The sequence below is a fragment of the Callithrix jacchus genome, chromosome 2 (assembly GCF_049354715.1).
Source record: "Callithrix jacchus isolate 240 chromosome 2, calJac240_pri, whole genome shotgun sequence".
NCBI classification, from domain to species: Eukaryota; Metazoa; Chordata; class Mammalia; order Primates; family Cebidae; genus Callithrix; species Callithrix jacchus.
Genome location: NC_133503.1, coordinates 6,444,803 through 6,458,018, shown reverse-complemented (window position 1 = coordinate 6,458,018; position 13,216 = coordinate 6,444,803). Strand labels below are relative to the sequence as shown.

The 13,216-nt window shown below is 38.7% G+C and overlaps 1 protein-coding gene across 12 annotated transcripts in view; it reads left to right on the top strand.

Annotated features, from left to right (window-relative positions):
- Positions 1 to 13,216, top strand: part of AUTS2 (activator of transcription and developmental regulator AUTS2) — a 1,215,487-nt gene that overhangs the window by 308,713 nt on the left and 893,558 nt on the right. For all 12 annotated transcript variants that reach the window (XM_035291973.3, XM_035291974.3, XM_078354255.1 and 9 more), the window contains exon 2: positions 7,519 to 7,731. In XM_035291973.3, coding sequence (XP_035147864.1) covers positions 7,519 to 7,731 — 213 coding nt within the window. The remainder of the gene's footprint in view (positions 1 to 7,518; positions 7,732 to 13,216) is intronic.

Here is a 13,216-nt window from a genome sequence, read left to right as displayed (position 1 = left end):
CCAGTAGTATATGAGTGTCCTCTGCATCCTTGCCCACTCTTAGTAGGGTCATTCTTTTTTATTTCAGCCATGTTATGTGTATTGTAGTCATATCTCACTGTAGTTTTAAGCTCTGTTTCCCTAATGACTACTGATGTTAAGAATCTTTTTATGTATTCATTCACTTCCCAGACAGATATCTTCTTTAGCAAAGTATTTGTTTGAATCTTTTGTCTATTTAAAAAATTGGGTTGTTTCCTTTTTTTGTTTTGGGAATTTTTTTTTTTTTTTAAAGATGGAGTCTCAGTCTGTCGCCCAGGCTGATGTGCAGTGGCGTAATCTCAGCTTATTGCAACCTCTGCCTCCTGGGTTCAAGCGATTCTCCTGCTCAGCCTCCCTAGTAGCTGGGACTACAGGCACATACCGCCATGCCTGCTAATTTTTTGTATTTTTAGTAGAGACGGGGTTTCGCCATGTTGGCCAGTTTGGTCTTGAACTCCTAACCTCGGGCAGTCTACCTGATCTACCTGCCTCAACCTCCCAAAGTGCTGGGATTACAGGTGTGAGTCACTGTGCCTGGCCTGATAATATATTCTGTATACAAAACTTATCCTCAGATGTACATTTTTAAAGTATTTTTTCATTCTGTGGCTTGTCTACTTATGTATTTTTTTACTCTCCTGCTAACTCACAGAACGGTCACTTTGTTTTCTCAACAGTGCCTTTTGAAGAGCAAAATTTTAATTTTTGGTGAAGTATAATTTATCCATTTATTCTTTTATGGATTATGCCTTTGGTATCATACCTAACAAATCTTAGCCAAACCCAAGATTAGGTGAGTTTTCTCTTAGAAGTTTTATGGTTTTAGGTTTTATATTTAGGTTTATAATAAAATTTGTGTTAGTTTTTTTCTGTTTATATTCAATTATGGATGAAAATTAATTTTGCACGAGTGCACCATTTGTTTAAAATACTTATTTCTCTGTAGAATAGCTTGTATCTGAAAATCAGTTGTTGATTTATGTGTGGGTCTCTTTCTGGACTATTCTGTTCCTTTGATTTGTTTTTCTATCTTTATGCCAATACAGTAATGCAGTTTTAACGTGGTGTGAAAGATGGCAGTACAGAGCACCTGACTAGCTCCTCCTCCAACCTACTTTAATATTTCATTGATTTGCCTGTTTCCCTGGATAAGCAGCCTGAGTTTAGGAATTCTTTCTCAGATATTGCCAACAGATGGCAACATGTATGCACATAGTAGGTATTTTAATATTTGTTTTTAAAAGATGTGAACCTTAGGGATTAATGTTTGAATGCCATCCTGGATGCTTTGTAAATTCTTCCTACACATAGTAGTCTTCTCTACTTTCTAAAAGTTTTGGCTCTGAAAATCTATTCATAAAATCCATTTGCTCAAAAGTCCAAAGTAGGAGACTGGTGTGAACATATCTATGTAGAATTTGTAGTTTTCTAATTTTTCATTTCTTATCACTGGAGACTCATTATTGGTAGAATCAGTGTTTGTAAAACCATTCAAAAACGAGTACAAATGGTATACAATAAACCATTTGGACTTGACAGATCGAAATGACAGCACACAGCCATTATGTCATTTGATGGGGACAGGCAAAGCATTTTTTTCTTTTTCTCCTGACTTCTTTGTTATTTTCTTTAAGGTTCTAAGATCAGGTAACCAACAAAAGAGGTTCTGTTTAAATTGCAAGCCCATCTCACACATATACACACATATGGGCACATGCAGACATATATACCACAAATGCTTTGTAAGTGATTGACTGCCCTCAGGTTAGTTTGCTTGGAAAAATCAGATGCAGACTTTCTATAACCCACTTCATGCAAGGCAGACAAATTGTGCCTCATTTTCTATTGTCTCTGGCTTCATCTGTAATCAGCAAATGGAGCCCTACAGCCTACATAGTGTTTCATCTGCAATTTGTTACTCTCCCTTAGTTTGCACAACACTGAAACATCTCATTTTGAAATTCAAGAGTGGCGAGGAGGCCTTTGGTGGAAGATTGTAATTTGGGAGAAGGGAAAGTCAAGAGCAAGATCGCCTATTTTGAAGAAGGCTGGGTGTCGAAGGAAATTGCCTTTGTCAGTCTCTGAGCCTCTCCACTTATGTGCTGCTGTGACCCTGCCCTCCATTGCCAGTGACCTAAAAATCACATAATTTCAACTATTCTCAAAACCTATTCACATTTGTTGTGCATGGCTTGTACACTTATCCCCTCTATTTCTAGCCAATATGTCTAAATCTTTTTGCCTCTCAGCCAGCCTCCTGTTGGTGGCTCCCTGGCTTTCCTGCTTTCTTTCCTGCTTCTTCTGTGATTGTCAAATGAATGCCTTTAAGCATTTTTTTCCAGATTTCTTTCTTATCCTTCTGCCCTCCTGCCTTTCTCTCCTAGTGCTTGTGTAGGGGAGGCAGTTTTTTATTTTTACCCTGTTAGGGTCTCTGGCTGAGCCTGAGTATTCAATTGATGTAAGTAGATTAACAGAAGAAAAGCATATGGATTTTTACATGCATTAGGGAGCCCCATAGGAAAATGAAGATCCAAAGAAGCGGCAAATCTTAAATGCTTATTTAGTAGGTTGAACAGAGTGGCAGTTGTAGAAAAGTAACTAAAATAAGTGGTGAGGCTAAAGAAAGGTAAGAGTTAATTGATAAGATCTGTTGGTGCAGATTTTTCTGTCTGAACATCCCATCTCTGGAAACAAGAAGATTTCTTCTTTCCTACTATAGGGAGATCATCTTTCACATGGGAGTTTTCTCCCATGTCAGGTCTTTCTTGTGATAATGTTTGTTTTCTTCTGTTGCTTTTGTATCTGTTGCTTTTCAAGTGCCTTTAGCTTAAAATAATCCTTAGGCCTAAGTAGCGTGTTTCCGGTGGCATATTCAGCCACTCTTCTCCATTCATTTGCTAATGCTTTCTTTGCAGAATATGGGGTACAGTCATCTTATTTTCAAAAAATTCTGCAGGTAGTACTGATGGACAGTTTCTCTTGTGACCCACTAGCCTAGATCCTGGTCCTGGTAGGTGAATGAATCAACAGGCCTTTGAAAATTGACATTCATTGATCCCCAAAAGTTATTTTATATACCAGATAATTTTCCTCCCCATATTATAGCAATACTAGAGATTGTTCAGCTTTCTTTGAGGAAATTCTTAAATTAGTGCTACTGATTGGTTGGTGGTAAAGGAAAGCATTGATGGGTAGATATATATACCCACTTACACATGCATGTAGCCATGTACACAAGTCTTGTGAATGTTGATAAGATGATTAGTTTATGATTAATCTTTATCTTTGATTCTTAATGCTTATAATGGATAATTATTTTCACTTTCCCCCAAGGCAGTCAATTAAAAAAATCAAATGATTATTTTACTTTATACATAGTAAGAGTCAGTACATGTTTATAAAGGGAATGAACAAACAGTGATCTGGTTTATTCAGGATTTGTACCAAAATGTCTGTATAGTAATTTATAAATAAAGATCTATCTTTGAAAAAAATAATCTCTAGTCTTTGAAAATATAAACCTTTTATATAATAAAAAGTTTTTATAGACTTTTCATTTCCTCTTACCTCTTAAGCCACCACCTCGAGATACACTTTGATTCTCTCCCTCTTCTTCCCTCCCCCAGAGTGGAAAATCTCAATATTAATTGGAGCTAAGATGATTGTACTACTGCTGCTAAGACTTCAGCAGATCTCTTACAAGCTAATGTCACGGCATGGGGTCCATTTGCTCTGTGTAGCTATTCCGCAGTGCAGTGAGAATTCCTTGATTAATATGCTACATGAAAATAAAATGGATTTGGAAAAAATTATAACATACTCTCATAAATATTAATTCACATTTGTATGGAATTGCACATAATTTTCAATATACTTTGGAAGCACCTTCAGTATGAAAGATTTGGTCTCCAAAGAGAATGACATGATTTTTTTAAAAGCATAGTGAATACATTATTACGTATCATTTGTTTATTAATCTGACACTCTACATGCATTTGATGCAGGGCAGTAGGTGGATTGTGTGACAAAGAAAGGAGTTTTTTACCCTGTGGGGAGTTTTTATATTACACTTAGAAGTGGTACAATTTAATCACATTATATAGAAGCAGCTCATGATGGAACTCATCTGGCTCCTTTTGCTAGTGTTGCCATTATTCCTGAGTGTCTTTTTCTGGCAGCTATTTTGGTTAAATGTGAGACTAAACAGAACATTTTTAAGCTGAGCAGATGCTTGGCATAGCTAACTGAGGTTGGGGACACTGGACACAGGAATTCAATTCAGCAGCCATTCATTGAACATTTACTATGTGTTAGGCATAGCATGCAAGGTCTAGGCTGTGAAATTAGTGGCCATGTGTGCTTGCTTTGATTCCTACTTGTCCCTTAAAACAGTTTTCACCACATTCTCATTGCCTCAGGAGAGCTACCTCTCTGATGGCAGAGGGTTAATTGTCTGTAGTGGTAGCAGCCAGAAGTTAGACCACAAGCCACTTACTTGCCTTGAAGACTGTTATCTTTGATATCTTCTTGCACTAAGGATAAGGCCTTTCCCCTTTTCTGGGATTTCTTGCTGTTTGCTGTGATCCTTTGTGTATACCAGTACTGCCTGCTATATTCCTTGGTTTCCTTCTTCTATCACCTTTTCTAGCTTGCTGCACTGTGTATTAGAGACAGCTTAGGCTGTTTAAAAATCAGTATTGTGCTTTATAGGTTTGGATGTTTTAACGAGTTGACTCCTTGATTTATGTATTTGTTGACCAATATATTGACCACCTACTATTTACCTGGCTTATTTGAAGCACTTATGTGAAGCACTGGGGTTACTGAGATGAACTACTTAGTCCCTGCCCTCTTTCACATTCTTTCAAGAGATTATGCACCCAGCTGCCTCAAGGCCTTTGCACAAGCTGTTCTCTCTGTTCAGCCTTTCAGATCTAGGTCATATGGCAGTCATTTTCTCAGCTCTAACCCTTTACTCTGGACTAGATCATTTCCTTTAGGGTTAGCACCCCCAGCCTATCCTATAGCACTGTTAACTCAGTTTTCAATCATATATTTTTGTGATTTGATTAGTATTTGTCCTGTAAATTCTAGGCTCTGTGAGGGTGGTGACTTTTCCTCCCACCATCGTAAATATAGGTCAGTGCTCTGTTTTTACTTGGCATATACTGGGCACAGAAAACATATTTGTTGAATGAGTGAAGGCTTGAGAACAGAGTGCTTTGCATTATAAGAAGGGTCTCCCTGAGTGGGCAACACTGCTAAGAGTTGTTGAACTAGAAAAGGGAAGAGTGTTTAAGGGAGAGGCCTTTTGAGGCCAAGGCAAATCAGTTTAAAGGCCTGTCTTAGTTCATCCAGGCTGCTGTAGCAAAATGTCATAAACTGGAACATTTATTTCTCACAGTTCTGGAGGCTGGGAAGTCTAAGGTTAAGGCACCAGCAGATTCTGTGTGTTGTGAGAGCTTGTTCCTTATGGATGCTGCCTGTTCTCACATGGTGGAGGGGTAAACACACTCCCTTAGCCCCATTATAAGGACACTAACCCCCTTCAATATCTCATGATCCAATCAGCTCCCAAAGGCCCCCATCTCCTAAAAGGGGATTAGGAAGGATTTCAACATACAAATTTTGGGGAAAGCTGGGTGCAGTGGCTCATGCCTATAATCCCAGCACTTTGGGAGGCCAAGGCAGTGGATCATCTGAGGTCAGGAAATCGAGACCAGCCTGATCAACAAGGTGAAAGCCTATCTCTACTAAAAATACAAAAAAAATAGCTGGGTGTGGTGGCGGGCGTATATATATATTTGGTCTAGATCTGAAAGGCTGAACAGAGAAAACAGCTTATGCAAAGGCCAGCTACTCAGGAGGCTGAGGGAGGAGAATTGCTTGAACCCAGGAGGCAGAGGTTGCAGTAAGCTGAGGTCATGCCATTGTACTCCAGCCTGTGCATCAAGAGTGAAACTCTGTCTCAAAAACATATATAATAATAATTAGGGGAGACACAAACATTCAGATCATGAAAGGCTCAAAGCCTCAAACAAATAGGGCTGGCTGATTTGGGGAGAGATGTTGGGGAGCACCATGCATGTAAAGTTGGGAGTGCTGGGATACTGGGAAGCAGTTACCTTGAGAAAAGTGGATGTGGAAGGGAGGAAAGAGAGCGGTATTTTGAGAAGAAATGAGTAAAAGGAAATTTTTATCTTGGTTTTATTTTTAAATATACATTTAGATAGTAAAAAATAATTGTTCGTTTAAAAATAACTGAAAGAATATAATTTGATTGTTTGCAATTCAAAGGATACATGTTTGAGGTAATGGATACCCCATTTACCCTGATATGATTATTACACATTGCATGTTTGTATCAAAACATCTCATGTAAGCCATAAGTATATAGGCCTACTATGTACCCTAGAAATTAAAAAAATTTTTTAAAGTGCGTTTACAATTGCAGAAACTGAGGAAATGTGGTGAGGCTTCATGAAGGAGGACTTTCTGTGTTAAGACAATTACATCCACTAGTTTTAAATAATGGAGTAAGAAAACATTTTCATTTTATTGCTTAGTGTGGGCATAATTTCCCACATGTCAGAGGACATTTGCATGTATGTGGTTTGTTTGATGTTCTGAGAGCCCATTTTGCACATGGTCTGAGTTGCAGTGACTTACTCCACGTCTCCTAATGAATAATGTCAGTGCCCGGACACTAAAAGCCAAGGTCTTTTGCAGCCTTGGTGTGTACTGAGCTTCCTGTAGGCACAGAACTCTCTATGAGGTCATGTGGCCTGAAATACTCACCTGTGGTTTCTACAGATGCAGTTCCCCAGTCAAGGATACTGATTTCTCATTTCCTACCCACCTCCGCATCCCCAGCCACACGTAAGAATAAATAAAAAGTTGCTGTTGATCTTGGTGATAATATTATTGTTACATTTTGAAAAGAAAATGGAAATAAAGGATGCTTAGAGGAACATGTGGTGAAAATATAATGCATTAAGGAAACTAATCATATGAATAGACAGTTTGCTGGTACACATCCACCTGGATCTGATAAATTCAGTCAGGGGCTATTTCTTTTGAATTGAGCATGCACTTAGTGCTCATTTTCTGAAACATAATTGATGTATCAACTTGGGAAATGAGTGCATTGAGCTTCCTGGGGGAATGTCATTGTGTGCTGGACCCAGCACCAAATGAAACAGAAAGCTACTATCCCAGGCAGCAGTGAAATCATTTTTAATGCATATACTTGTGTTTTGTTTATTTTAGTTTTCTGCCCCGTAAGAATGAAAGGATATATATATATATTTGTGATGGCATTAAGGATTCAGGAAAATTGAGAGCCATGTTTCTTAGTTTTAGGTCTTCTCATATCCCGCGTTCCTATCCCCCTCCCACTTTGTAGTAACACTCTTTAATATTTAGCCTATTATTTGGGTTGTGACCCTAGATACCTTTGTAACCACCACTTCCCTTTCCCTGCCTTCTTTTCTACAGAAAGATGTAGCACTTAAGCCTCAGGAACGTGTGGAGAAACGCCAGACGCCCCTGACGAAGAAGAAACGAGAAGCACTTACCAATGGCTTGTCCTTTCATTCAAAGAAGAGCAGACTCAGCCACCCACACCACTACAGCTCAGATAGAGAAAATGACCGCAATCTCTGCCAGCATCTCGGGAAGAGAAAGAAAATGCCGAAGGCATTCAGACAGGTGAGGAAACTTGGGTTCACTCTTTCCTGTGGCTGCAAAATCTCTTCCTTAGGTGCTTTCTCCTCTGTGGTTCTTCCTAACAGGTAGAGAAGATATCCTTCGTGGGATGCTGAAGTGGTTGTCACACAAAGCTGTGTGTGTGCTTTTAAAAGAATCTAAAACCCAATCTCAGTGCTTTTTATGAGGATTCGAAACTTCAGCATGGTGCCCTTTCGGTCAGATGTGCTCTGTTTAACAAAGCTTGATGCTAGTGTTACTGGTATTGAGGGCAGACTGGTCTTAATAGTTGTCAAGATGGCCTGGCTTGTAGGGGAGAGAGCTTTGCAATTAGGACAAATGGAACAGGTGGATTTTGTCACATACATTGTACATCTCATGCTTCTGAGGTGCTAAAATGATTGCTGGAGTATGAGAACTGCCTTGCATAAGATTTATATTTTCCGGGGAAGCTCAGATATTGTGGCATCTGGGAGAGCAATGGCAAAGAAATGAATTTGCCTTTTGGTGTCTTAGTTGTTCTCTATAGGCTATAATTCAAGACTATCTTTGTGATCTGTTGATTGTATAAACGTCTGATAGTGAGGCTTACTGGCCTGTTAATAATTAGGTTTCAATGATCCACAAGAAAGTATAGCTCTTGGCATTTGGGGAGCCTTTCTGCCTGTGGAAATCCCCACATGAGATGGATTAATAATGAGATACAAAGTTGTTCATAGCAATTTTCTGCACAAATCCAGAGGCTTTAGTGCCTGTATCCTGGGTGTGTTTTATTTATTTTTGGCAGGACCATTGGGTAGGATTGATGGTCACTGAAGAAAGCAGAGTAAGGTATTGCGGTTTACAGAGCAGGTGCTGCTGATTAGAAGTGGAACAGGTAAGTTTTGGTTTGCAGATGTTTCTCTGCAGAGGCAAGGAGATCTGGGACCAAATAAAACAATGGTGCCTAGACCTCATGGATCTTTAGAATCATATAGTGAGTGCTACTAAACCCAAATTTCTGGGTACTCTCTAGGACCTGATGAAATTTGTAGTTTTAGGAAATTTCCTATTTGAACACACTCAGCCTTGTTGCAAGTTACTCTTAAAAACAATCAAGAGTGTATTTGGGTGATGGTGTTAAGTTAAAAGATTGGAAAGATGGAAAGTCTCAATAAGATGCAGGGGACAGTTTGTTGTTAGGATTCTGCCTCATATGTAGTAAAGAATATAACCCTGATAAAACATCTGGGGTGATGGGTTTCAGATGGACCCAGAAGGCTTCTAAGGTAATGCCCTAAGTCTGACAACCAGCACAGTGTTTCTAAAGGTACACTTGTGTCCTGAAATGCCAGACTGGAGTTATAATAGTAATCATTAATGTTTACCTAATGCATGCCATGCTACATTTAGTGAGGGCATTTTTATAGTATAACCTGTAATTTGTGCAACAACACTGCCTAGTGGGTAATATCATGGTTACTTAACAACTAGGGCTCAAAGAGATAAAGTGACCTGTCTTGAGGCCTTGGAAACGAGGGAAAGAGCCAAGGTTTAGACCCAGATCTCTCTGGTTCCACGGCTTGCTCTGTTTTCTATATTTGCATAAAGTTTCATTTATTTTTTTCTTGATGGGGAGCTGGGGACAGGGAGGAAAGGCTAGGTTCTATGAAAGGTGATGTTCCTGTGATATTTGTGACTCCTAACTCATGCTCTTCTGTGTGAGATAAGTGAGAAAAGTAATTAATCTCAAGTGCGGAGAAATTGCAGTGTAACCACACCCGCTACCCTACGCCTTCCCTCCCAGCAGGGTAGGAAGGAAGGCTTCTTGCTGAGTTAACACCAAGCTGTGGCTCCTCATCCTTGAATCTCTTTCTTCTAGACATGATCTGACTTTTCTATTACACGTCCTCCAAATTATTCTTTCTACTTCTTTCTACTCTTTAAGACTTTCAAGGTCCTCTGGTGACAGTTTTATGATTGTAAAAGAAGGCTAGGGCTTATGCATCTTAAATTTGAGTAGCTTTTGGGTTTCATGGCCAACTTTCTGGTACTAATGGTATTTGAAATCAAAACTGTCTTTGTTTTAGTTAACATATTTGAAAAGCAAGTATTTTGACTTTTAATGAATCATGGAGAAGGAAAGCATGAATTGTATCTTTGGCCCTATGTAAAACGTCTAAAAACAAGGAGCACTTTATCTTAAGCCTTGATGCCAAAATATACTATCCAATCAAATGTTATATTTCTATTAAGAAGGAATGCAGTGGCTGGGCGTGGTGGCTCACACCTGTAATCCCAGCACTTTGGGAGGCAGGCAGGCAGATCATGAGGTTAAGAGATTGAGAACCTCCTGGCCAACACGGGGAAACCCCATCTCTACTAACAAATAGAAAAATTTTAGCTGGGTGTGGTGGCGTGCGCCTGTAGTCCCAGCTACTTGGGAGGCTGAGACAGGAGCATTGCTTAAACTCGGGAGGCAGAGTTTGCAGTGAGCTAAGCTCGCAGCACTGCACTCCAACCTGGTGACAGAGCAAGACTCTGTCTCAAAAGAAAAAAAAAGGAATGCAGAAGATGATAATGGAAATAAGGCCATAAAACTTTCCATTTTTAATATTCTTAGAATCACTAGTGCTGTTATGAAATCCCAAACAAGTCACTGTCCGGTAACTGATTATCTAGAAAATGAAGGATTTGGACTTGAATGTTTCCTAGGCTCCTCCATCCGGTTTCCATAGGTCTTTAACTTTATGAATAATGCAAATACAGTGTTTTAGAGGTCTGTAACAGAGTCTGTAGGTCTGAAGGGAATGCTGTTTTGGAGTCAGTCTGTAACTTACAGGCTCTGTGAAGACATTTATTTATTTAAATTTTTTTTTCTTTAAAATTTTGTTTTCATGTGATATTAAGACATTTAAAGGAGAGGGGTTAGATGGATTTGTCATAGAGGGAGTGGTGTGGTCCATTGTGTATCAGCCCGCACAAGTACCTTCTGTTATGTGATCATTAGTAAAAGGTGACACATGAGTGTTTAATGACCACAGTAGATGTTCAGAAAGCTTGTCTGAAGAATAGTTGAGATTGCTTTCCTATCATCCTAGATGCCTGTAACTATCACAATTACTTTATCTCTGCCTTTGCCTCTTATCAGGTAAAGAAACTGAATCTGACCGTCTTAGCTGGGAGGGGAACTTGAGATGAAAGTGAGCTTTGAGGAGCATTTCTAGATTAATGGATTGTCATTTAGTGCCTCTTATTGAGAACTACAGATGAAATAGGGAAGAGGTGAGAACTTTAGTCTTTATTTCTGGCTTGGTGAGACTGAATTAGGTTTGCATCTTATTCGGAAATGGTACTTCCTGAGCAGACAACTTAATGCACAGCTTTCCTGTAATTATGGGAAGATGTTACTCTTGAGTAGAGAGGAAATAATAGGATTTTTTTTTTTTTTCTGAGAATCCATTGAAGTCAACTAATCTTTTTACTCTGAGAGGGTAATTATAATACTTGTATAGGAAAGATGTATCACTCCAAAACCAAACTGCTTATTCCTTCATTTGCCTGGTTATAAAACTCAAGTTCTTATGATATTTTTCCATACTGCCAAAAGAAAGCTTTTAAACTGACACTTAACTTATTTGTTGGATTATGTTTTTAAGTATAAATACATACTGACTTAAAAGATGCTGAGGTGGCACCTGTCTAGGCAAATGGTTGTACTTTTTGATGTGACAAATTTGAATACTCTTCTTCTCAAAGGGGTTAAAAATGATAGTGAAGAAATTAATAAGTTACCTTTTATATAAAATAGCACATGTTTTTCTGACCTCAGTAAATTTGTTCATGATGTAAGCACTTAGACATGATATAGAAACAGTTTTATCATTTATTTACAAGGACATGGTACATTTTATCTTTCTCGATGGAAATTTAGGGATGGGAAAAGCAAAAGAGCTTACATAGGTCCTCTCCTTAAGGAGCTTTATTCTCTAATTGGGAGACTAAGTCTCAATGAAACCACTGAGGAACACAAGGAAGTCACATGTTGTTAAACCTATAAGCCAAATTATAACTTCCTGAGAAGCACTTTGGGAAAACTTAACCCTTCCTAGGGCATTGAGTTTAGTTTTCTTTCAGTATATCTAAATTATAGACCATGGGGAATGCTTTAAAAATTTAGGACTTTGTAGTTTAAAACACACAGAGAGAGCAAAAGGGCTTTAAAAATAGAGTAGCAATGATGAAAAGTTGATGAGCATTCAGAGAACTCTCAGATTTGGCTCTGACTGGATTTCTAAATCTCCATTTAGTACATTAGTCTGTCCTTTCTCTATAGTATGAATGGAGTCAGAGGAAATAGGCTTAAGTGAGCTAGAAGGCATTTTTAGGTTATATTAACTGTTCTAACAGACACCAAGATGAATCATCAAAGTAAATCCTGTGGTCTTTCCTCCTTCACTGAATTTTAGGTGCCAAAAAGTCATTCATCTTAGGGCAGAATTTCCTGGAGAAAGAGACCACCTGTTGAGATTGCTTTGGTCACATTTTCCATTTAGAGGAAAATGGGGGAATTTGTGAATATTTCAGGAACCTATTGGTAGACTATAACCTTGCTAGTAATGATGGCTTATGTGGGAATGGCTTATGTAGTTTAAAAATCTTTATACAAGTTAATCTGGATAGGTATTTCTTGTCAGGAATAAAAATTTGCTCTTCTCTCTTGGAAAATCTAGTATAGTGGGAGATTTATATTTGACATTGTAAACTCTGGACACCAAAAGTGTCTACTGCTTTCTAGGGAGAAGGGAGGTCATCCCAGTGCCAGGTATTTAAAATTAGAGTGATTACTAGAACTCTGCATGGTGGTTGCATCTGCTTTGTGTATTGACCTTTCAAGTTGGCCTTTCTTGGAGTAAGTGATTGTGGTGGTATAGTGATTGTGGCCCAGGTGACTGAGCCACCTGATGTTTCCACCCGTCCTGATGGAGCAGTCTATCCCAGCCCATGCTCTTTACTATTGAGAGTGTTTGCCACCAGAGGCTGGTCCCTTATTTCAGCACGACTTAGACTTACTCTTATTGTCTGAGGAGCTTTCTGTCAAATTTGTTACTAGTAGAAATTAACTTGCAAAGGAGGATTTGTAATGGAAAATTTTGATTAAACAGATCCAGTTTAAGTCTCATTTCTGAAGACCTGCTAATTAGTTTTGGATGGAAATCTAGGCCAAAAATCACACAGGCATTTATCCAGCTTGACTCTAGAGCCTACAGGTTTCTGGAAATCAGAGCATTTGAGACACTAATGTAATTTGGGATTTTACTCTCATAATGAAAAGACATGAACTTTGCTATGTGCTCTTTCACACATACTTTTGTTATAATGGTTAGATGTCTGATGGTACTTTGAACTAGTATTTTTTTTTTTTTTGAGACGGAGTTTTGCTCTTGTTACCCAGGCTGGAGTGCAATGGCACAGTCTTGGCTCACCGCAACCTCTGGCTTCTGGGTTC